The sequence below is a fragment of the Notothenia rossii genome (genome assembly GCF_949606895.1).
Source record: "Notothenia rossii genome assembly, chromosome: 10".
Lineage (NCBI taxonomy): Eukaryota > Metazoa > Chordata > Actinopteri > Perciformes > Nototheniidae > Notothenia > Notothenia rossii.
In genome coordinates this window covers 55,581,416-55,606,381 of record NC_136908.1, presented here as the reverse complement: position 1 = coordinate 55,606,381, position 24,966 = coordinate 55,581,416, and the positions used below count along the sequence as shown (strand labels likewise).

At 40.3% G+C, this 24,966-nt stretch overlaps 2 protein-coding genes across 3 annotated transcripts in view; one reads left to right on the top strand and one right to left on the bottom strand.

The window, feature by feature from the left end:
- The window catches only part of LOC307021375 (proton myo-inositol cotransporter-like), a 74,957-nt gene extending 53,258 nt beyond the window's left edge, over window positions 1-21,699 (bottom strand). The window contains exons 1-3 of one of the 2 annotated variants that reach the window (XM_079653423.1): window positions 21,651-21,668; window positions 20,962-21,574; window positions 4,716-4,875 (exon numbers count right to left, since the gene is read on the bottom strand). In XM_079653423.1, the coding sequence (XP_079509549.1) occupies window positions 4,716-4,875; window positions 20,962-21,544 (743 nt within the window). In that variant the 5' untranslated portion in view covers window positions 21,545-21,574; window positions 21,651-21,668. Of the gene's footprint in view, window positions 1-4,715; window positions 4,876-20,961 lie in introns of both variants that reach the window. The other variant, XM_079653422.1, reaches the window with a different exon arrangement.
- The window catches only part of LOC307022793 (mucin-19), a gene marked incomplete at its 3' end in the record, with an annotated part of 22,130 nt that continues 18,818 nt past the window's right edge, over window positions 21,655-24,966 (top strand). Inside the window, exon 1 of the mRNA XM_079655685.1 lies at window positions 21,655-21,782. The remainder of the gene's footprint in view (window positions 21,783-24,966) is intronic.

Sequence of the window (24,966 nt, the reverse complement as noted above, 5' to 3'; positions counted from 1 at the left end):
GACTTTGGCCTAGCTATTACATCATCCAAAGTCCAGACTGGTCTGGTTCTTCAGCCACTAGGGTACAGGTAGGTTCAACTACCCATCCACATTGTTCTCTTGGTCCTCAACACCTGCCGACAAAGATCTAATCTTTGGGCTTCCTTCTCAGATCTCCCGAAATTTCCCTCGGCCTCCCGTTCACTGAGGCTATTGATGTGTGGGGCGTCGGCTGCATTCTGTCTTTCCTCTATCTGGCTAATAACCTCTTTCCTGTCGAATGTGAATATCAGATGGTAGGTCAGCTTCAGTTCCTCAGACGAATGTCCAGATACTTTTATGCAGAATGTTGGCTGTAACTCTGTCTATGTTGTCTTCAGATTAAGTTCATGGTTGATGTTCTGGGTCAGCCAGAAGACCACATGCTCTGTGCTGGCAAATATACAGAGTGCTTCTTCATTCAGCAAGTAGCCGCTAACCATCCAACATGGAGACTGAAGGTAGAGTACCCATGTTCTTTTTTCTTTTTAGTTGGTTAAATCATTTGAAAAGACTGTTTTAAAAATAATCTCATATTGTGTTGTCTCTCATATATTAGTTGCCTGCCGAAATGCCAGCTGCCATAAAAATAAAGGAAGAGAAGCAGGACAGCTCCCAAGACCTCCGGATGTCTTTGGATGATTTTGTCAATGTATGTCCTCTTTGCTGTGTTGTATAAGTAAAGACTGAAACAGAACCAGTTTAAAATCTGTGTCTGATAGTTCTGGCTGCATCAACTGACCTTAATCTGTTTTCAAATCCAGATTTATCCAAAAGAGGAGGCTGCTGAATTTGAGGACAGGAAGGCTTTTGTGGACCTCCTCAAACAGCTTCTGCATGTTGACGGGGATCAGAGAATCTCTCCCCAGCATGCTCTGCAGCACTCCTTCATGACAAAGTCGTACCTGACTGAGCCCTTTGACAGCAGAGCCAAGTAAGTGACTGTGTATCTGTTCACAGCAGTAACCTCTGAGGTTGGATGGGCTTACTATATGTAATGACTGAATGTTTCACTATTTGATTGTCTTACTTTCTTACTTTTCCTCCAGATTCGTTACGAGCGTCTGTTCAATGGAGGCCTCAAAACACAGGGTTAAAAACTCTGCTATTTGCAAACCTGACTTCTATGGAGAAGATCCATATACCTGTCTCTACAAGGGAAGAATACCTCCATGCTGTTATGAAGGAGCTTCTGATTCGTCTTCTGAGGGAGAAATACCTCAACGCTCGAATGAAGAAAATCCATATTCCTGGCTGTATGATGGAAACATACCTCCACGCTTCTATGAAAGAGATTCAGATGTGTCTTCTGAGGGAGAAATACCTCCATTCTCTTATGAAGGAGATTCAGATTCCTTGGGTTCTGATGGAGCAAACCCAGCAGAGCTCACTGCTGCAGCCTCAGTCACCACTGGTCAGACTAAAAAAGTAATGAGAAGGCTTCGCAGATTCCTCGGTCGGATCAAAGCTACCTTCTGTTGCTGCTGGACTCCAGTTGCTGAGGACTGAAACCATTTTTATTACTTGCTTTATTGCTTGTGTTTATTACTTTGTGAAATTCTCTATATTAAATGTATTGTTTTTTTGAAATTCAACAAAATGCCTCATGCTGCCTCATGCCCTACTTCAAGTCAGAAAACAGTGTAATTCTCTAAAACACACACTGTGTCTCTTACTCTCTTCAAAATTCGGTAATGTCAAATAAATGATGATACTCTCCATAGTAGGTTTTACAGTGTATGAATGCAATGCTGAATCAGTGAAGTACGCTGAGTGTGATTAAGTGATATAAAGTTTTATAAAAATAAGGTCTACCATTACATCTACCCACAGTGTGATCACTCAATCTAATACATAAACACTTTGGCTTTGTCTAAAATTACTCCTTATTTACTATGTGGAAAACCTTATTTACTCTCAAACATTTTATTTTGTTTTGCAATCCCATAATGTGTGTAGATCAATTAATTTCACATTTATTGGAAGCGAAAATCAGTGATGATGCAACGATTCATTCAGTAGTTCTAAAATAGTCAAGTTATTGTTCATTGTTAACTATTGAGTTTACTACACTGTGGTATTGATACGTTTCATCAAGCAAAAATATCTGAGTACTTCCTCCAAATCTGCCAAATACCAACCATTAATCTAATTAAACAACAAAATACATATTTTCTACACGCCTTCTTGAATGACACAGAAATATTTATTACGTTAGTACGGGATAGTTAGTCATAATAATGACTTACAGCAGGGGTCTCAAATCCGGCCCGCGACATTTTATGTGGGCACGAGAAACGAATCCGTTTTCCTGACTTTATTTTTTTGGAGAAAGTTACAGATGCACCAAGGAGGAATCGGAACACACATTAGAAAACCATTTCATTGCAGACTGTTATGTTTACGTGGGGAAATGACAGAGCATACATTATTTGAGATAGACTATATTTTGAAGTCAGACTTAATTTTATGGACATTTCGGCCAGGGGTGTAGAGCTATTGGTTTACAGGAGAGTCTGTAAACCAGTCTGCTTTGCTATGAATTAATGTCCGTGACTCGCAGAGTACCTGCTTCCCCCGCAGCTGTTTTATAGGGAAACAAACACTCAGAACACACACACAGAGCCAGTGGCGGACTCCCACCCCCCCTGGAGTGACCACACACCCGTGGCCGAAATGTCCTTAAAGTGAAGTCTGAGTACGAAATATCTCTCAAATAATGCACTGTCATTTCCCCACGTAAACAAAACAGTCTGTAATGAAATGGTTGTGACCTGTGCGCTTCACTTCCTCCTTGGCGCACCGGTAACTTTCTCCCCCAAAAAATCTAGTTAGTATCTCGTGCGCACGAGATACTAACCCGTTATCCTGATGTTTTTTTTTTTTTTTCATGTCCCTTTAGGGGCTCCGTAGCGTTCAGACATAGTTAATTACTAAGTTATTATCCTCTCCGATAATAATCCAATTCAAAGGCAATAATGTAATATAATACATTATTTTATATATATATATATTATATATTTATTTATATAGTTACAACCGGCCCTTTGAGTGCAACCTTTATGCGAATGTGGCCCGCGATGAAATTGAGTTTGACACCCCCGACTTACAGGATACATTTTTTTCTTTTCGTACATTCTACATAACTGCACTAAGAAGCCAAAATCCTGTCAGACCTTTGACACACACACACACACACACACACACACACACACACACACACACACACACACACACACACACACACACACACACACACACACACACACACACACACACACACACACACACACACACACACACACACACACACACACACACACACACACACACACACACACACACACACACACAAAGACACACACACACACACACACAGACACACACATACACACATACACCCAAACACACATACAACCATCGGACCTTTGAATAGATCTATATGGTCCAGGCTCTTCTCATCTCAGGCCTTGACTACTGTAACTCCCTCCTTGCTGGTCTACCTGTAAATGCCATCCAACACCTCAACAAAGATACACCTTTTTTGCTATCCAGGATCCCAAATGGTGGAAAAAGCTCCCCACTGATATCAGGACAGTGGAGAGTCTACATATCTTCCGTCGCAAACTGAAAGTCCACCTGTTTTGCTTATATCTTGGCAAATAAACAAAACAAAAAAACGCACTTATGAGTTTTACTTATGCACCAGCACTGTAAATTGTACTTAAGTATAGTACTTGATTTTATTCGTTTTGCATTTCCATCATCACATTAGTCTAAAATGATTTGTTCCAAAAAATATATATTTTATTTATTTTACGTAAAATAATAAAGCAATGTTAATTGATGTTTCCAATTTGTTTAGTTTTTCCCCTTAAAAATAACAAAAAGGACCGATAAAAATACCGTTAAAGTATAAAAGCAGGATTGGTACGAGTAGAAGACGAAAATTGCCTCTCTGTATCCGCTCATGCACACAAGCAGGGTTCAATGCATTCTGTCAAACAGCCTTTTTACAAATACCCAACATTATGCGGTGTTGTCAAAGATTAGGCGGCGTCGAATAATCGATTAATATTCGCCAGGGCTGTTCGATTTTCGAATTTGATCATGGTCAGTTTCTGGCATCCCTAACCCTGACACATATTCTGCTGTGTAAGCAACGACGTCAATCAGACAACATTCATAATCAATAAGTCTTTCTGAAAACCCGTTATCATGCGAATCACAGCAATCTAGGGTTTTTAAATGTTTTCCGTCATCGCCAGCAAATTCTTGTACAAAGGACTACTCTTAATTTCTTATCTAAAGTATCACACAGCTTAAAGTCCCTTGAACGCTAGTAAACCTTCATTCAGTATGACAGCAGGGAAAGATGCACAAAGAAGCAGAAAATAGCCAAGAAGGTAACAGATAAAGAAGTACAGATGAAAGAGGAATACTGTATCTTTCAAACATACAGCACAGCTGCTCTCAGCAAATGTTAGGGGATGACCTGTGCATGTGTTGACATTTAGAATGATAGTTTCAGACATTTTCTTGCATTTGATAAGATAAAATCCCCAAGAAGGGATTATCATATCTGACTGTATGACGTACAATCGTAATTGGAAATGGGAATTTCTTTGAAAACTACCTAAAGTGTATTTATGCAGACAGCACTCAAATGATAACTTATGTGAGTCACGGTGTCTCACCTCCAGCCATCACGCTGCAGGTAGCTGAAGGCACCGTCGACGAGGCTGGCGGTGAACTGTCCAGCGGTGATGAAGAGGGTGTTAACTGTCACCAGCTGACCCCTGAGGTGGGGTGGAGAGGCCTCAGCGATGTACACTGGCACTGTCATAGAGGCAATACCTACACAGCAGGGGGGAGAGAAGATAAGTGAAGTTTAGAAGGAGGTCATGCTCTTTAGATATACAGTCTATGGTTCTGCTAAGCAAGCTGAGTCACAGATTGTACCCTGTACAGCACATGTATGCTTTTGTTTTCAATGGAAATACAGGATAACTGATGAAAAAGGACTTTGTTTTATAAAACATTTTTTATAACTTACCATAAATGAACACATTGAGGCACTTTTATAAGCTAAATGATGACGAAGATCTGTGAAATAAGTGCTATTTGGACTCTGGAGGAGCTATGACCGAGGATACACTGATGCATCCTCCACGGCTCCTCCACGGATGCATTTCTGGGAACGGTGCGGGATTGACGCACGGCCGGACTTATCTCAGCCAATGACAGCTCTGCATGCATCCCCTGGATATTATTTTAGTAACTACTTTCATCGCGACGCAATGTTTACAGTGAGAACAGCTGTGAGGTCCGTGCAGAAAGCAGAGCAGTGTGTAAAATATATATCACTCAGTATAACAGGCCTACATTACTCTCTGTATTTGTATGTAGTTTAGTAGATAACCACAAACAAAGAGTCGATATGTTTCTAAGACCATTTAGTGCTTCACATAATAAAATACACAACGGCTGTAGCCTGATTATGCTTTAGGAGCTGTAGGTGTGTGTGGTACAGTGTGTAGGTGTGTGTGTGTGTGTGTGGTACAGTGTGTAGGTGTGTGTGTGTGGTACAGTGTGTAGGTGTGTGTGTGGTACAGTGTGTAGCTGTGTGTGTGTGGTACAGTGTGAGGTGCGTGTTGTACAGTGCGTAGATGCGGCAGACAGACGGGTCTCAGTTGGTTTGGTTTCCTCTGCTTACTTTTAATACGTGTAAATAAAACTTTTGGCCCGTAATTTCAATTCCCCATTTCAGCGACCAGAGAGAGGGGGGGATAAATCCAGTCTCTGATTGTGTTACGTTATTGAGAGTGCTCTCATACTTGTTTGATTCTGAAATTGTATATATTTATATAAATATATTTGTGTGTGTGTGTCCGCATCTGTAGCCTGTTATTGTCTCATTATACCGCACTGTGATTGAATTAAAGTAAATATATAAGTGGTCATGAACACATCTGTCCATCAGACAGAGGGCTGCTGTGCCTCCTGTCATCATTAATGGACGTCTCTTTAAAATGACCACTCAGAGGAGAGGAGTTCCCATTTCTCTAACCGCCTGCTGCTTCCCCTCCTCTCTCCTCGGTTCCCCTCCTCAGTCCTCCACTCGCTCCTGTGGGCGGGACTAAGTCTCGAGGATAGGAGTCGAGGAAAGGAGAATTCTCATTTGAGAATTGAGAAGCCTCTATTGTGTTTGTCAGTGAGCTTGTTTGCAATCCAAACTCCGTCTACAAAACAAAACATTGGTAGTTTCTGGCCTTTTGTTTCTGAAACAGTTTTAAATATTGCGGGGAGTAATTGAGAAAGAAGCAGGTGTCAGACGAGGAGCTGCTCCATCTTCTCAGCGAGGTAAACAACTACTCTTACTTTTGTTAATTGCACTTTGAACAAAGACTTCTTTATTAAAAACAACAACGTTTGTTTTGCAGTCCCCACATGTCTAATATTACTCCGCAGTTGCTGTTACCACTAACCGCCATTAATTAAGGTGTCGCCATATCAACCGAAAAACGACCCTAAAACACCCAAAAGCAGATTCGCACAGTACTAATATTATTTTAATATATGAAGTCATTCGCTGTAGCATTTTATCTTCAAAAATGTCTGACATATCTAATTTGCAACCATTACTTACTACTGGAAGTCCCCCAGGTAAACAGTTTGTTTTAAGGTCAGTGTGCTAGCATGCTAACATTGACTAATTAGCAACAAAAACAGACAAACAGCAGATGCTCATTAGATTTATCAGATTTTTGATCATAAAACCAGACTATGAAGACTGTTCCCATATGTTGCTAGATGAAAAAGACAAGAAATCACCACTGATGAAGTAAACATGAATTGCTGTTTAGTTTACAGGCATAAAATCCAACAACGTTCAGCAAAAAGCTACACTAAGTATTGTGTATTAAGATGGGTTAATAGCTACTTTGTAATTGTATAAAACATTATCCAATCACAAATCACAAAGTGTGAATTTTGCATCTTCATTATTTATTTTTGATAATCTCTGTTATCTATAGTGATGTACTTTTTTGAAATACTTTTGACAGGGCTGCCAACACTCACGCATTGAGCGTGAGAGTCACGCAATCAACCCATATCTCATGCACTCATGCCACACATGCCTTTCCTCACGCTAAGTTTTTGTCCAAAATAAATGTATATAAATATACAAATAAAGTGAAGGAACAGCAAACCGAGCGGTCTACGAAATGAGACGGTCTTCTGGCTTAGTTCAGTAAAGTTGGAACGATATTGGGAGATTCTGATTTAACGGATCAATAACTCATGAACAAAACGTTATTCAGACACAAATAACGTCTCCTAAGTACCGTGGTAAGGTTGACAACGAACTACAATCACATTTTGATCGAAAAAAGCCAATACGCGCCATCCTCCGAGCTGGAGACATTACATTGGTCTCTATCTGCAGCCGGAGAAGAAACGAGTGCTCAGGGACCGTCTGCAAAGTGCAACTCCGAAAAAAGAGAATACAATAATATTCAATCACTATTATACAGCTTATTACTACCAAACTCACTACACACATCAATAGTCTCCTGTGTGTCATACTACAGCAAGGAGTTTGGAAGAATATGCTTTTGAATAATTTTGGAGAATATTTATAATGTAAAATCTTCAATAAATATGGCATCATCTTAAATAACTTTACTATTATACAGTATATTTCTACCAAACTCACTATTTGCATTGTTATTGTTAGCATCTGGTTAGCTAGCTGCGCTAACGGATATTAGAAGCTGTTTCTAAAACAAGGAGAGGGAGAGCCAGGGTCGGCTGTAGAACCAATCGAATGGGGGGGAAATCATTTACCAAGGGGGGGCACTAGGGGTGTAACGGTTCACAAACATTTCGGTTCGGTACCTACCTCGGTTTTTTGGTCACGGTTCGGTTCGGTACAGCAGAATTTTTTTTCACAAAACAAAACATTTTTTTTTTTTTTTTTTATTATTATTAAACTGTTAATAATGTGTTCACTCAAATAAATACAAAATATAATAAAATAAACATTAAGGTGCAGCATTTCGATGAACTGAAATAATCTGTATTTGAACTTTACTGTACTAGTACTCACAAAACATAAACTATTAGTTTTGGGTTTTTAATTATTATTAAACTGTGAATATTCACTAAAATAAATACAAAATATAAAAAAATAAACATTAAGGTGCAGCATTTCGATTAACTGAAATAATCTGTATTTGAACTGTACTGTACTAGTACCTAAGCAGCCAGTTTGACATTATGACTTGCTTGTCATTGTATTTTCATGTTTCTTTAAAGAAAAATGAACTTGTCCACATTGCTTGCCGAAAGGGCAGATCTGCTGGCAGTCTCCTGCTGTGGAGAACACCCTCTCGCTAGGGACAGAGGTAGCAGATGCAGCCAGGTGGCGCTTTGCTAACATGGCAATATAAGGATATTTGGCATTTGTAATAGCTTTGGCTCAGTCTGAACTCTTTGCGAGTGGTGGAGGCTTAAATGCTAGTGGGAGTTGGGTTTGCACTTCAGTCTTTTTTCTTTTGGTACCGGTGATATTCACGTTCGGGTGATGCCTTTTCAAATGAGTGTGCAAGTTTGATGTATTGCCAGCCGCGTAACCAATTTTAGTTTACAATGCCGACAAACAGCTTTGGTTCGGTCCACCTGTCTTTGTCCGTCATCCTTGTACGTAACTGCGAAACCAAAATGTTCCCAAACCGGAGACTTCAATGATGCTGGAGGATTTTCGAGCTCAACTGTATCTGCGTTCGCCATTTCGACAGTTCCTCAAATTACTGACTACATTTGAACGCATCCCTGTGACCAGCTCTCATAGTATGCCTCTCGTCCAATGAAATGACTTGCTCGCTCTGACGCGTTGAACCCGATGTGAGCAAATTACTCTGAATGCTGCGGCGCAGCACCTGAGATTACTTCCAAAAAGTTGTTCACATTCTCAATCTTTTACGTTTAACGTTATATTCACACGTGTACCGAACCGAAGGGCCCGTACCGAATAATTTCGGTACGGGTACGTGTACCGTTACACCCCTAGGGGGCACACTCTGCCGTCAACAACCAACACACAAACACCAACTTCAAAAAACATGCTGTAAAGTCTGTTGTCTTTCACACACATTGCAGGGGTGTAGTGCTATTGTATAGCGCACCTATGACTTGTGCATACATGCACGGTCGGTTGTGGCACGACCACCAAAATAGAAACATATGGACATAAGCCACCATACAAAAAGTGTGCAAATGTATTTAGTATCCTATCCATGTGAACATGTTTTAGGTGGGGGTGCACCTAACCTCCTCGAGGAGGGTCTGGGGACATGCTCCCCCGGGAAGATAATTTTTTTAAATATTGAAGTTAAAAGCATCAATCTGGTGCATTTTGAGAGCAAAATGAAAAGATCTATGGATAGCCTACAACTCTCAGCATCCATATGACACAGAACTGTAAACAGATTTACTTTTTCTTTATGGATATTTTACTAATCACTCCCCTTTTAAAATGTATTCTTGTGTTACTGTCCTATAGTATTTCATACCCGTTTTTCATTTATTCTCTTATTCTTTAATAACTATAATGATCATATAAAGGCATACCTGCCAACCCTACCGATTTGGGCGGTAGTCTACCGCTTTTGACATGTTTCTACCGCCTACCGACTTAGCTGACTTTCCCTACCGATTTTCAATCTTCCTAAACTATGACAAATAAAAATGACACTACATAGACACTGGACTCGACTTTTGGCGGACACCGTTTGCAGCGTGTCTGTGATCCCATCATACAAACAGTCCTCTGTGTTTCTGAAAGAGAAACAACTTGCAGAGGAAGGGCAGCGTTACCCCCGGGGCTGATGGGTAATCACTCCCAAATGAGAACAGAGACGAGGCATTTGAGTTGCAGGGTTTCCCCGTTAATATCAGTGTCTCGAAAACACATGTTGGCGACTGAAAGACATCCAGTGTTTGGTCTTTTCCTGAAGCATCCTTCACCTACAGTGTCTCCACTGAAAGAGGACCACAAACAAACACACAAAAAATATAATACAATTTCGAGATTTTGGGATATTTATCTCCCATTCTTTCACTTTTTCTGACATTTTCAACACCAAACATGTCTTTAATGTCTCTGTTTAGTGAACTACAGCAATCTGAAAGCCTGTAGGCCTACATTATCTATATCACACTTTATCAGTAGAAAATGCAGGAAATGACTTTTTTAATGCAGTATTTTTCTGATTTATGTCACAAAACAAAGATATTTTGCTCTGTGTAAACCTTTGACTAATATGTCAACAACATGAAACAAGAATATGAACCTGGCTTTATCCAATGTTCACACAAGAGTTCTACATCCTGACACATCCTTCATCTACACTGTCTCAACTGAAAGAGGACCAGAAACACATTAAAAATATCATTAAATGTGGAGACTTTGGGATATTTATCTCCCATTCTTTTACTTTTCGGGCATTTTACAGACCAAACATGTTGTTGATGTCACTGTTTACCAAACAGCATAAAATTATGCAATATATGTTAAATACATGGTTTATACATGTAATTACTGGGGTTCAATTTCTTCTGATTACCTAATTTGGGCGTGCACATTTGCAGCGCGCAAACCTACCTCTTTTGGATTTGGAAAGGTTAGCATGTGTAAAGGTATTCCTCGCAAATAGTTGTTTACATGAATGGTGAACAAACCGTTTGAGACCCAATGAGATAAGTTAACCTACACTAAAGTTAACTATCTAAACAATGAGAGAGTCCTTACCTCACTGAGCTGACGTTATAAGAGCCTCTCAATCTGACAGGAGAGGACTCTCCTCCACCTTGGTGTAGAAACAGCTCTTTATATCCGTTAGCATAGCTAGCTAACCAGATGCTAACAACAACATTCCACGTTACCGCTCGCGCACTCACAAAATGCGCTCGTGCCACACACACACAGAGCCGAGCTTGAATGAAACGCAGAGACCCAGAAGTAGGCTACTTGTACTGTACTGTACTGTATATCGTATTATTTTCGATTGCTTTACTGTATAATAATCAGTTTAACAGATGAACAGATCGCCACTGGGCTTTCATCTAAACACACAGCCACGTAATGATAACAAAACAAAGGTTGGGGGTCATTGGTCAAGCAACACACCAATCAGAGAGCAGCAGTGAGCACACCTCAGGCTGTGTTTTATATTTGTATTATTTATTTCTGATGTAATTCACACAAACAAACTTTAGTGGAAATGTTTTCACTTATATGATTTAAAACATTTAAAAAACGGCAAAGTGGCAAGGCTTGGCCACCCTGCATTAGGGGGGTCACAGTGACTCATTTGGGGGGGAATGGCCCGCGAATGACCCCCCATGACGCCGGCGGCCGACCCTGGGGAGAGCTCTGTCCTGTCAGACGAGATAACTACAGCTCAGTGAGGTAAGGGACTCTCTTGAGTGTTTAGATAGTTAACTTTAGTCTAGTTATCTCAGTGGGTCTCAAACGTTTTGGTCACCATTTATGAGAATAAATGCAAAACAGTTATGAAATAATATATGACAGTAAAACAAGAATACAGTTTAAAAGGTGAGTGATTTGTAAAATATCCATAAAGAAAAAGAAAATCTGTTTACAGTTCTGTTGAGAGACGTATCCATAGATCTCTTAATGTTGCTCTCAAAATGCACCAGGTTGATGTATTTAACTTCAATATTTTAAAAAAAATCTTCCCGGGGGAGCATGCCCAGAGGAGGTGAGGACCCCCCCCCCCCCCCACACTTATAAAATAACACACGGCTTACAGCTATATGCCATTTTATATGCTGTGAGCTGATTATCGAGCCTTCATTGTAAGACTCGCGGGGACACTGTGTATGTGCGTATTCCACTGTAGCGCCTGGTACATTAATGGGAAACCCTTTTTTCACCAAAAAAATCTTACTCCAAGCTGAACTCAAATGTTGACAGCCCTGCTTTGACCTATGACCCTGACATCAACAACAACAACAATTGACGCCATGTCGAAGTGTTGTAAAACAAATACTACATTCCATCTCAGTTATTGACTCTGCATTACTCTCATCTGGAAAACATCAATTTTGTTCACACACACACACACAAACACACACACACACACACACACACACACACACACACACACACACACACACACACACACACACACACACACACACACACACAAACAGAACAAATGGTGTGTGTACATAAGATGCATCTGGCAAGGTGCCCTGAGACCGCTGCTTTCTGCAGCTGGCTCCCAATAAGATCTATTAATAGTCTGACACTGACAACCCCCCATCCTCACCTCTCCCTCCCTTTCCCTCCCTTACTGCCACCACCCTTCCTACGACGGCCACCATGACTACGTGGCTACCTGTTGCTATGGCAACCACTTGCTGGGAAACCAGTTTCCGAGCGGGCACCACACTGTGGCATCTCTGGGAAAGGAAATCAATAACTGGGAGCAACGAGGATTTCTTCTTCTTCTTCTTTTTTTTTTACAGTTGTGTTTTTTGTGCACAACATCAAAAAAATAAACCAAAAGAAAGACACTTCTTAACCCACAGTATCCTCTGAAGAAAGTTAAAAGTAATGGTTGAAAGCTTACCGCATTTCACCTCTCTACCCTGCTCTTAAAACATATATCACTCGTCTCTTGCGTCTCCAAATCGATTTCATTGACCGTGCAACAGACCCAAAGGATTTGAAGTCTAGTCTTTATCTTAGGTATGCCAAAAAAAAACACGATAATGATCTGAGAGCGGAAATGCGAGATCCAGATCACCACTGAAATCAAATCAACTGCTCTTTGGCACCAAGCCACTTTCATGGAAATCCATTCATAAGCTTCTGAGAGATCCTGCTAAAAGACAAACACAGGAAATACACAATCTCCCTTACTCTAGATGTTGGACTTAAAAAACGACTAATTTTAGTAATAAATGCACTCGAGTGTACTAGATTTGTATGGACACGACGCAGTGGCCTCGCAACTGGAGTCACAACACGTATGATGACATTATGCAGATGCACACAGAGACACTTAACACAAACAAGTCCTAAAGTCCTCTTCCGCTGTAATGCCTCTATCTGTATTCACCTCATACTGTCAGACCTCTTTAGTTTGCCTCCATGTTCCCTTGTTTTATATTGCTCAGCCATATGTGTCACCAGCTTGTCTGCCACACAGCCCATATGCCGTGAGTGAGATAGATACTACAGCTGATGTTGTTGTATTGACTGAGAAATTGATCTTTTCCATTACACATCCTTCTGCAGGTGGTCACAGGGAAAATATGTTTGGGCCCATTAAAGCTAATACCATTACAGGCCAGTAAAAAGGTCAAATACTCCACACTTTTACTCTAGTTTATTGATTGACCCACCGGAATTAAGTGTTTTCGACCGTAAGCCAAGCTTCACACTCTTTTATCTTGCACTGGCTTTGAAAATGCAGAATGTAATTGTTTCTAAGCTGCTTATGCTATAATTTGATTTGTAGTTGATGTCTTCTTTGTTCTTTGATGTTGCATAATGGAAGATTCCATTATTTTCCCTTCTTTTGAACTGGTATCCTGCTTTAAATCGAACAATAGGGGACACTTTTTTGTTATTAGGTCAAATTTGGTATGTCACAAAACCAGAAATGTAGTTGTTGAAACTAAACCCGGTGAAAAAATATAATATATATACCATAATAAAAAGAAAACAAAAAATCCAATGTATTTCAACATACTGTACACAATGTGACTGGCCTTTGCATACTGATTGTTGTGAAAACATCTGTACACAACTGTAATTATTCAACTTTTTCACACAAAATGTAGTCTTGTAACCTATTATGAAGCCTTTATAATTGACCTTCGCCCCAAAAGTTTCTTCTGAATAGAGCTTAAACTCACTATAAAAACTAAATGAACCTCTTTTCAGTGGCTACTAACAGCTAAAAACTAAAATGTTAATTAGCTTTTCCTCTTGCCAATTTCCACACATACTTGTTGTTTGTAGCTTTATTAGGGATAAAATATGCATGCCTGGATGCATTAAGACCTGTATAGTGGGAGCTTAGAAATAGGAAGTAGACTATTTGAGCTGCTCATATCAGTACAATTGTATAATATATTAGGAGGACATAACTAGAGTCAAGTGACATTATTCTATAACAAGTGAAGCCATCTCAAATATTCATATTCCTCTTAAGTTCTCTGCAGTAACTCAGAACAAACAATATTATCTCAACCAAAGCCTGGGCTTCTTTCCTAACAAACACATTTGCAGTGTGTTCCCTTTCTGGTTAATGAGCTCTACTTTCAGCACCAGGGACAGCTCCCAGCACTACCTTCTCCACACAAACACACACCCTCATAGAGTCATCGTCTGGTCAGGCTTACAGCGGCACGGCACAGTTAAACAAAGAGTATGTCTAGTCTTGTGAAGGAAGCCTCGAGGCACCAAGAACAAAGCTCAAGACTGGCTCACTTGATCAGAGTGCGAGGGAGATACTTCACTAGACCCCTACATCACTGTGATGCAGCGCAGAGACAGCCAGGACATTTTCTGGTACTAAGTAGCTGGTTGTGATGCAGGAAGCTAATTAAAGGCTAATGGATCATCCTTGTAAATGTGGGGAAAAAGAGAACCCCTCCCCCTAGATAGAGCTTCTGTAGACTTTCAAATGGGTAAGTGGTGTGAGTGGTGACTACATTCAGTTTTAAAAGCAGGAGAGGTTGTGCCTTTTCGGTAAAGTGTGCACATTGGATTTAGCCAATACATGTTTGTTTATGCAAAGCCAAATTATCAAGTTCTAAGGCTTTTATGATGTAACTTCACCTAGGAGATTAGTCATATGAAATTCTCCATGTTCATATATGAAACCACTTAGGAACAAAAAATCAAAAATGTTTGTGAAGGGATTTACAAAAATAATAAGAGCATAAACAAACTCCTGCATAAGTCTACACTTAGTTTCCACCTAGCTAGAATGAGAATTGTGACTTAATTATATAAACCAACCAATTAATTATCAAACCTCCAGGTAGAATGAAATGATATCACAATGTAATTGATTGTGCTATTTCTGTGCAGACCTTTTATCTCCTGTCTCTCCAAGGACAGGACAAATCAGCATTAGCAACTGCTAGATAATTATTCAGAAAACATGATTGTACACAAACTGTGAGGGTGTGTGCTCGTGTTTGTGCATTTGTGTGAGGGAATGGATTATGACTAACTAAGGCTGTAGGCATCACAGCAGCTTCCTATTAAGAAAAACATTTCATGTCTCTTTTCAACCTTTTAAATCTAACCATGGCCACGCAGAGAGCACTGAAAGAATATAGTGTTTAAGGACTACAGCTAATATGCTTTTTAGTCTTTCATCCACACTCAACCAGCATTTAAAGACACTAAAAAAAACTGCCAAGACTTTCAGAATGTAAAAAACTTTTTTTAATTAAAGCAACACCAGAAAGCCAATATTGGCTAGAGCTCCAATTCATTGTACGTGCTAAGGGGCATGCCATCCTAAGCAGTTGACCTATCACAATTGAGCCGGCTAGCTAACCAATCAGAGTAGACTGGGCTCTGGTTTCAGACAGAGGGTGAAAAGACGTGCTGCAGCACAGGCAGTATGAGACAAATAAAGACCTTTTTGAACATTAAAGCATGGAAACATGTCACAGTAGAGACACAAAGTACAAATCCGCACCTGAAACAAGCTTAAAATGTCCTCTAAATGATAAAACAACTCCCCTTATACACCGAATATAGTTACCAAGAGGATAGTTCTCCTCAAATAGAAAAAAATTTCAGCAATTATCTTGTTTATGCAACAAAACCTCTTAATTTGATAGGATTGACAAGGAATCATAAAAAAACTTGGCATTTTCCAACGTTCCGATTCAATAGCATGCGCTCAGACTAGCATTGGCTCGTATCCCACAACAGTTCCTCTGCTCCGGCAAAGGTCAGATCACAATAACGGGCTGGAGCAGAGGCTGGGGAGAAATACAGAGGATCAGGGCTTGGCGGCCTTTCCTGTTTTGACAAACGGCTACAATGACCTTTTTGGCGAGTCCAGTTCAGAAATGCTAACCAGGTCGCGTGTGAGTGTACAGGTGACGGGCTCGCCCAGAATAATTGGCTGTGGTGAAAAATGTTGCCTTATTACTATCCCCAGAGGCTAATAGTGGTGCCAGAATGTGTTTCATTAACTATCCTGGTCGGCTAGTGCATGCTGGTGTAATGAAGATGATTGTATGGAAAACGGGAGGGGAGGGAATACTTAGAATATAAAAGCTGATATGACCCGGGTGATTAGTTTCTTCCACATATTAGCAATCACATTCTGTGTATGTAAATGAAGTGTGTAGCTGCTTCATTATCTGCATTACCTTCCCCCATAACTTTCAATATTGGTGGCTCTAAACAAACACAAACATTCAAATGGAATTACTGCCACAATTGTTGTGTTGATGACACTTTTATCTGCCATAATGGGCTGGTTTTTCAAATTAAAACTGGCTGTTGATGAGCCACCATTTCCATACAAAAATCTATTGGTTGATGGCTGTCCATTAACTAGGTTTTCAGAAAGCCAGTGTTAATAAAACATCACTATTCATTCCCACCAGCAACAGGTTTGCAAATATTCTAAAGAGGGCAGAACAAGATCCAACCATCCAGAGAACATGAGCATTTCTTAGGAATTAAATAAGAAAGATTTGAGGCATTTGTAACTTACATGAATTTAGTTAGTTTGTATATTCAATTCATCTTTTGAATTTCTCTTTTGTAGTTAGAAAGTTATGAAAATGCTCTGAACATCATCCAGAGCACAGTTGACATCTTCATTGCCCTAATCTTCTCCATCCAAAATTACAAAAAATATATATATATATAACTTACAATGGAATGAAATTGAGAAAAGCAGCAATATTACTCACATCCCTAAAAATAAATTACACTGTTAATGGTTTGCGTTACATTACATTCCTTAATAAAAACCTAAATGATTATATATATAATAATATTATTATAAATATTATGAAGTGTCAAGTATCAAGTAATGTTCTCTGTCTATGTGTCTTGTTTTGTGAAGGAATGCAACCATGGATACGGGACAACAAGGATGGATTCGATTCAATCCAATGAGCATTGCCCGCCCGGCCAAATAAGGTTTCTAGCTTCCCAGTTGACTTCCTTGTTAGGATGCCGACTCAATATGGCAAGTGGTGTTTCTCCTACTTCCTATTGTGATGACGTCACTGATTTTGTATTTATTTTCTTGACTAGAGGAAAGTTTGACAAATATATGTACACCTTCATGAATCAAAAAGCATCATAGAAGCAGTCCTAATTGACCTGTTTGCAGCTCAAGGTGACGTGGCAGCAGTTTTATAGTTTTCTCTTTCACAATGATGATCTATGAAGTCAATATTTGTTACACTACAAGGAGATTTTTCACTGAAATGCTAGTGGTGACACGGCAACATTTGGAAGCAATGCTGGTATCAAGGTCTTATATTGAAATTCATGCATACATGCAACAGGTGGACTTAACAACTCCCATAATGCATCTGTATAGTGCCCAAAAGGCAATGTCTTTCAAAACTCTTAGACCCAGTTTTCACAAAGGCTCTCCAGTGTTTCCCCTATATACAAATATGCGCGCCGCTGCTAGAGGGCACCAGCCAGGTACCCAAAAAAAAATAAAAAAATGTTTTTTTTCCTTTAAAAAAAAATTAATAATAATAAGTGGCGACCCTTTTTCATTTTTGATTGTTTGTTATGTGGATTTGTAGTATTTGTGTTTCTGTATGTTCAATAAAGGTGTATTTTTGCTAAATGTTGAGATATTGCCACTGTATGTACTAGGCAGGGCCGATTTTTGGCATAGGCATAAAATAAGTTACATTTATTTGTTATTGGTTATGGTAGGTTATTGGTTATGTTCATATGCTTATTTGATTATTAAAATGTAAACCGATCTTTTTCATATGGGTTTTTTAGAGTTGTACCCCCTAGATCAGGTCTCTAGTAATTGTGTGCTCAAAGTGCACCAGATTGAAGCATTTTACTTTAAAATGTTCAAAAAAAACTTCCCGGGGGGACATTGCCCCGGACCTCCCTAGAGGATGTGACGTCCACCCCGCAATTCAAACATGTTCATACAATACTGAATACATTTGAAGCCATTTTGACATATATTACCTATGTCAATACGTTTCTGTTTTTGTAGTGTATTTGTCTTTTGTATAGATTTTTCATTTATTCTTTATATATAAAATCTCGCCTAGGGCAGCAAATTGGCTAAAACCGGCCCTGGTACTAGGCCTCAAGAGCCTTTCTTGTGCTGGCAGAAACATAGAAACAAATTGGCGGGGCGCACTTCGCATTGCGCTCACATTATGCTGGGCCCACGTGCCTTAGCACCACTGCTATGACTCCATCCTAGGGGAAACACTAAACTCTGTAATATTCATTCTCTAGAAGCCAACACCGAAATAACACTGATGACAGCCACAAGGTTATATATCAGACCTTCAGAGCCCTGGGGGACATTATTTAAGAGTTTTCACAAACAAATAAATTACAGTGAAAATGCTTTAAAGCTGTCTTAGTAAAAAAGAAAGGCTGATTTCCAAACATCTAAAGATATTTTCACAAATATGAAATTTTCAAATAAGGCAAATATTCAAATATTCGCCTTATCACTCTCTGATTTGCATCATTCTGGCCAGTGATTGACGCATTTTTCACTAACTTGTAGTTTAAAATGTACCTGTATAATCCATCATCCTAAACATGAAGCTTTAATTTAGTTTCCTTTTCATTGCACCCGAGTTGAGTTTTTCATATCAGCACTTCCTGTCAATCCACTGAAGTGCCTAAAGTCAAAACAAACTTCACTGTATTATCCCTGCCTTCCTACTTTAAAAGTATTTTATAGCTAAATGAAAAACTACAGTGCATCCAATATGCATTGAACAATTATTATCTGAAATGTTCCTAGTATTTCACTTTGAATCACTATCTCTTGCTTTTCCAAGCCATGTATCCAGCTGTGATGCCTTCACACCTTTCACTGGATTGAAAAAGAGTCATTCATCATCTTCACTTTCCAGATAAATGTATAAACCACTCAACAAGAATACAAAAAATAGCCATTTATAACAAGAAGAATTGTACCAACAGGGATCTGAAGGCAAATCTTGATCAATATTAAAGGGATTTAGTTTGTAGAGGAACTAAACCCAGAGTTGTTAGTGTTGGTCAGGGATGTTTATTAAAGAATTAAGCCTCCTGTTTCCTAGTTGCTGACTGTGAAAGGAAAATGGACTGCCATTCCTCCACGTATCACTGAGGAGAGCGCTTACTACTCTCAGAGGAGGTGGCAGACGAGTGCCATCAATGTGGCACTCATCCTGCAAAACCAGTTTTAACAGCCCTTTGCACAGAGGATGTGACTCATGACTAACAGCAGCCACTGTAAATAATTTGGGGTACATTGAATTCTGATCAGAAGGCGCGTTGCATGTAAAAGCATGCAGAGCGGAAGAGATGATTCAAGAGAGTGAAAAAATTCATGCAGAGTAGAAAGGGAATGTGCAAAAGTGTGTTCATGAGGCAGGAAGAAGGCATGGGGCCAATCAGATCATGTAACTCTGACATCAGTTTCAGCAACCTCAAAGTCGTCTATGTGCTTTACGGTCAATCTTGGTTTCCTTTTCGTGCTGGGATGATATCTGCTTCTTATTCCTCATTTAGTTTGTTTTCTCTAATCACTTCATGGTCCCCCACTAAATCTAATAATACTCTTAATGAAGATGATGATAATAAGGAAAGCAAGTCTCACAGCGAGTGGCATGCAGCCGGAGCCAGCAGAGGGCCACGCAGGGTAATTACAAGCTGTGAGTAATTGCAAATATCAGGCCTGAGGAAGGAAGACAAACCAAACCCATTACATGTGGGGGGGGAATTTTATTCTTTACCACATGTGACCTTAAGGTGCACTTAAGATGATTCTGACCTTTGAACTTTCTGATGGAAAACAAGTGCAGGGGGAATGTGAATGCAGAAATCCATAAAGTATCACTTGAGGATCAGTGTTTTATATAGAGAGGCGAAGTCCCTCCCTTTCCGGGGGAGCTCCATGGGACTTTATTTTGGAAAAAGTATGTATTGAAATCAATGGACAGGGAAAGATTATCTTTCGATTCCGTTTGAATTGTGCCACAAATCACACATATGATGTTTGTCAATTTAAAAGATAATTTTGCAAGTAACATTTTTTTTTCCTAAAACTGTGAAGTAACACTTTTTCTACGTGAAACCGCTCAATGTACATCTCCTGTCTCGCTCCACACACCAAGAAGGCCGTCACGTTGGCACATTTCACTTCTTTCTTTCAGAATGAGGTGAAAAGTATTAAACGAGGTGAAAATCACTACAAGTCTGGGCATGTTGAGAGTACATACACACATGGGGAGTTAGTTCCGTAAGAGCCAGCATGCGGGACCGGGATTCTGGCATTTGTTTTTTTCATTTTGTATTTCAACAGTTTTAGGACAAACTGTGACTTTTTTGACATGGAAATTATTTTTTAAGATTGACATATGTGCAATTCGTGGCACAATTCAAACGGGATCTAAAGATAAGTTTTCTCTCCCCATTGACTTCAAATAGGCCTAATTTTTCCGAAATAAGGTCCCATGGGTCGGATGGGCGGGACTTCGCCATTGCTTTCTAATTAGGAGCAACTTGTGACATTGCTTATGTATCTGTATGAATTAAAATGACCCCAGGGAGTTGAACTGCTTTAAAGTTGTTTCCAAATTGGGAGAAAATGTTCAAACAAGCATTAACGAGTCGAACACGTGTCTTACCAAGCCCCACTCCGACGATCAGCCTCCCCGCCAGCAGGACCTCCTTGCCTGGGGCGGTGCTCAGCACGATCCCCCCGACGGCGAAGAAGAAGCTGGCCAGCAGGATGCACACCCTGCGCCCGAAGAGCCCGTTCAGGAAGCCCCCCAGCAGCGCAGATAGGGCGGCCGCGGCCACAGTACTCGATATGAGCAGCTCCTGCCACAGGGCGCTCAGCTCCATCTCCCGCTTCAGCAGCAACATGGCTCCGGAGATCACCCCGGTGTCGTAGCCGAACATGAAGCCCCCCAGGGCGGAGAACGCGGCCAGGAGGTAGACGAAACCCGGCGTGACATCCTGGGTGAACTGCTTGCGGGCAGCCCTCTCCAGGTCCCCGGTGGAAGAAGGAGGCAAGGCGGGAGCTCCGGCGGGAGGACCGGCGGGGGGAGCCGCGGCGGAGGAGGCGCCCTGGCTGCTGAGGCTGGCGCTGGACGGAGCCTTGATGAGACTCCGCTCCCCTCCGTCGCTCACTTTCTTCCACCGCTCGCCCATCCGGTTGCTCATACTACGCAGATTGTAGTCATGGTCGGACTGCTTTCGCGACATATGGGAAACACAACACAGCACAGGACAGGGCTGCTGAGTTGTATTTGATGCAAAAAAGAAATGAAAACTAATTTAACCCACCCCACCCCCCTCAGTTTGGAGTTACCACAGCGTTAGTTATCCACAACCACCAGGTAGGCTATAACTGCTGGGTAAAGTTGTTCTCCAGCCGGGTGTGTGTTCGTGCGTCGCATCCCGTGGTCCTGATGGGAGAGTTGGAGAAGAGTGGGGAGGAAAGGTGAGATAGGAGGAGTGTAGTGGAGCAGATCGTCACCACCAGCGTCGGCATGACGCAAATAAATATTGTTTTGAAAGCATGATGCTTGAGTGGATCGCTTATGGCGACAATTAGGCTAAGCTTGCTGCAATTAAATGAAGTCTTGGACGTTATATACTCCAAATACAAAGCAATACTTTTGTTTAGGCTACTAGATGATCATCAGGATGCATGGCTTAATGCAAACAATGGTATTGTTTTTGTATTTGAGTACAATCACAATCTAAATTGCATACTTATATAGATCGATATATATAACGGTATGCAATCATAGTGTGTGTTTATAAATATAGCTTAGATTCTTAACGATGACAGATTTCATCTTGGCTTCATCTTGTGTTTCACCTGTTGTGCAGCAGGCTGACTATTAGGAACATGGCTGCCCCCTGCAGGTCTTACTCTGGTATTACCGATTCTGCATACAGTCACACACATTGAAAGTCCAAAAGGTCTACATTAATTATTAAATAACATCTCTATACAGCTGAGACATTTTTCTAAACATACACATGTCTGTTGACAAAAGAACTGAGTAGAGAAGGCATTTCAGTTATATTCTAGCCACTTGGTTTGACAAAAGATATAAAAAACGTGGGATTAATTCTAGAATTCTAGGAGATATACAGAATAATTGTACCTACTTTCATTTTTGGCCAATATGGGGATACACTTTCTGATTATTTGTGTACTCGTTTGTCCCATAACATATTTAAAAGGTGGTTATAAATAGCCTATCACAGTATTTGAAATCCCTAAATTAAAATGTCCAAATGTATTTTATTATCCACCCACAACCAAAATACATTTAGTTAAATATTGGGTACCGCTTTACAATAAGACTACCCTTATAAAGGATTCATAAAGGGCTTATAATTAGGTTATTAATTAGGTTGTAAACACTTTATTAATCATTAAGAAACATTTATAAACCAGTTCTCAAATAGTTTTCATACATCAACACAGGCTCACTATTTGGCAAGATGACTAAGCCTTATATTGGCTACGTAGCTTACTTCGTCTTCTTCATCAGCCAACATCCTTGGTATCTGTTGTTCACAGAGTTGATTCCCCCCCTTCCATCTTGATGTTTCTTGGCATCTCTTTATGACCATTTATTTACGAGTTACTAAAATGTATAGTTGCCAAAAGGGAGCCTTGTTGTATAGTGTAAAACCCATTCCCATGTATTAATGAGTTACTACCATTTATAATAAGGCTTAGCAGTACAGATAAATGGGCTCACTATTTGGCAAGCAACCGGTTACAGTTGCCCTGTTTATCTCATGTCTTATAAAAGCTTATTAAGGATTTATAAAGTGTTCACAGCGTAATTAACAAATGAATTACAAACTATTCGTAAACCCTTTATAAGGGTATTCTTATTGTAAAGTGGTACCAAATAGGGTTATATAAGACAATGAAACTATCAAATATTGACCCTCACTTTGATACAGAGTCAAAGCGACCTCATCAGACTGAAGCTACACCCACACAATGTGCTTGGAAATAAGGAAAACAAATTACACATTTTTTTGTAATGATGAATAAGCCAGTTATTGTAATTTGATTAATAATTTGATCTAGAACAGGGGTTTTCAACGTGTGGGTAGGTGAGCCTCCCCTCAGAGAACATAAGAACAGCCGCGCCCCCCCTCCCAATTATTATTGCTGTTATTATTATTATTATTATTGTTGTTGTTGCTATAATGCAGGGGTATTCAATTGCATTTCAAAGAGGTCCAGTAAGAGAAAATGTAATTAAATGCTCCGTTTTCGCTGTCTACCTTCCGCCATTTGAAATTACTCCGACTGTTTCTCTCCTCTTGTTGTGTCTCTGTGTGTGTGTGTTTGAATCTATCGTGCTGACTGCACCGATTTGATTGGCTGAGTAGCGTCACCTCCTTAAAACATTAAACAATAACTTTTTTAAACCTTTTTATTTTTATGTTTTAAACATATTGTATAAAACTCCCCCACTACTTGGACTTGCTTGCACCCCTCTAGAATAAGCCCGAATGGTCTCAACCATATTGCATCAGTAACGTGCACTTGTTATCATAACAAGATCGCAAGGACATTGGTAGCGATCGGAAAATTGAGTGTTGTTCAGTTTGTGTGTTGTGGAACATGCGTGTCCGTGCATGAAAATATACCACACACCCAATTACAATTGCATGTTCAATTCACTACCCTGGAAGTTAATACAGTTGTTAAAGTTGGAACAGCCTGTGGACAGCCGTTCTTCCTTGCATGTCAGTCGCCGACACCTTCTTACAGAGCACATCTAGCTGCAGCACGACCTGTATATTTCCGCACGCCGTGTTCTCAAGACATATATCTTTTAACATTTTCAAAATGGTGGATAAATCCTTATATGCTCCCGGCAACACACTGAATGTCAACTTTGCCTCCTTATTACACTCACCCCTACTTTAGTGGGAACAATGAGTCTGCCTCTTTGATGCACACAGGAATAAACACAGATCATACTCTGGCTGCAGCCTTTACCGGTACTTGCTTTTGATCAAAGTCAATTCGGAAAACCTGCACTCACACAGGTACAGTAGGTGAAGGTGAAGGGAATGAGCACTTTTACAGCCTTTTTGGCGAGGTGGGGGAACAGGTCTCCACAGACAGCCACAAGTGGGCAAGTGTCACTTTACTCGTCTTTTTCTCGTTCTTTTGTGTCTCACGCTGCGCCTCCCCTGAAGCTCTCTGGCACCCCCCAGGGGAGGCGTGCCTCACACTTTGAAAACCGCTGATCTAGAACATTTCAATCCCTATTTCCCAAAGCACAAGATGAGGTCTGTATCTGTGAGTTTATTATCATGTAAGAAAAAGAACATTAACAAATTCTTAGAGTCTAGATGTATGCCAAAAATAATGCCTAACTCCCGAGGCTAAAGATCGAACAACATGTCCTCACGAGGCCATGACAACCCCCGTCTCTCATGTTGTGGACTCCCTCTTATGAACACTCAATCATTGTCCTTACCTTCCTTCTCCATTATTGATCAGGCTTGAAACACAGAACAGTAATCTGGGGGAACATGCTGCATGGCTGCAGCCTGGAGAGATGACATGGCTGCAAATGCTTTCATGTGTGGAGAGGATCAATATGTGGACAGTGGTGTCCCACAAAAAG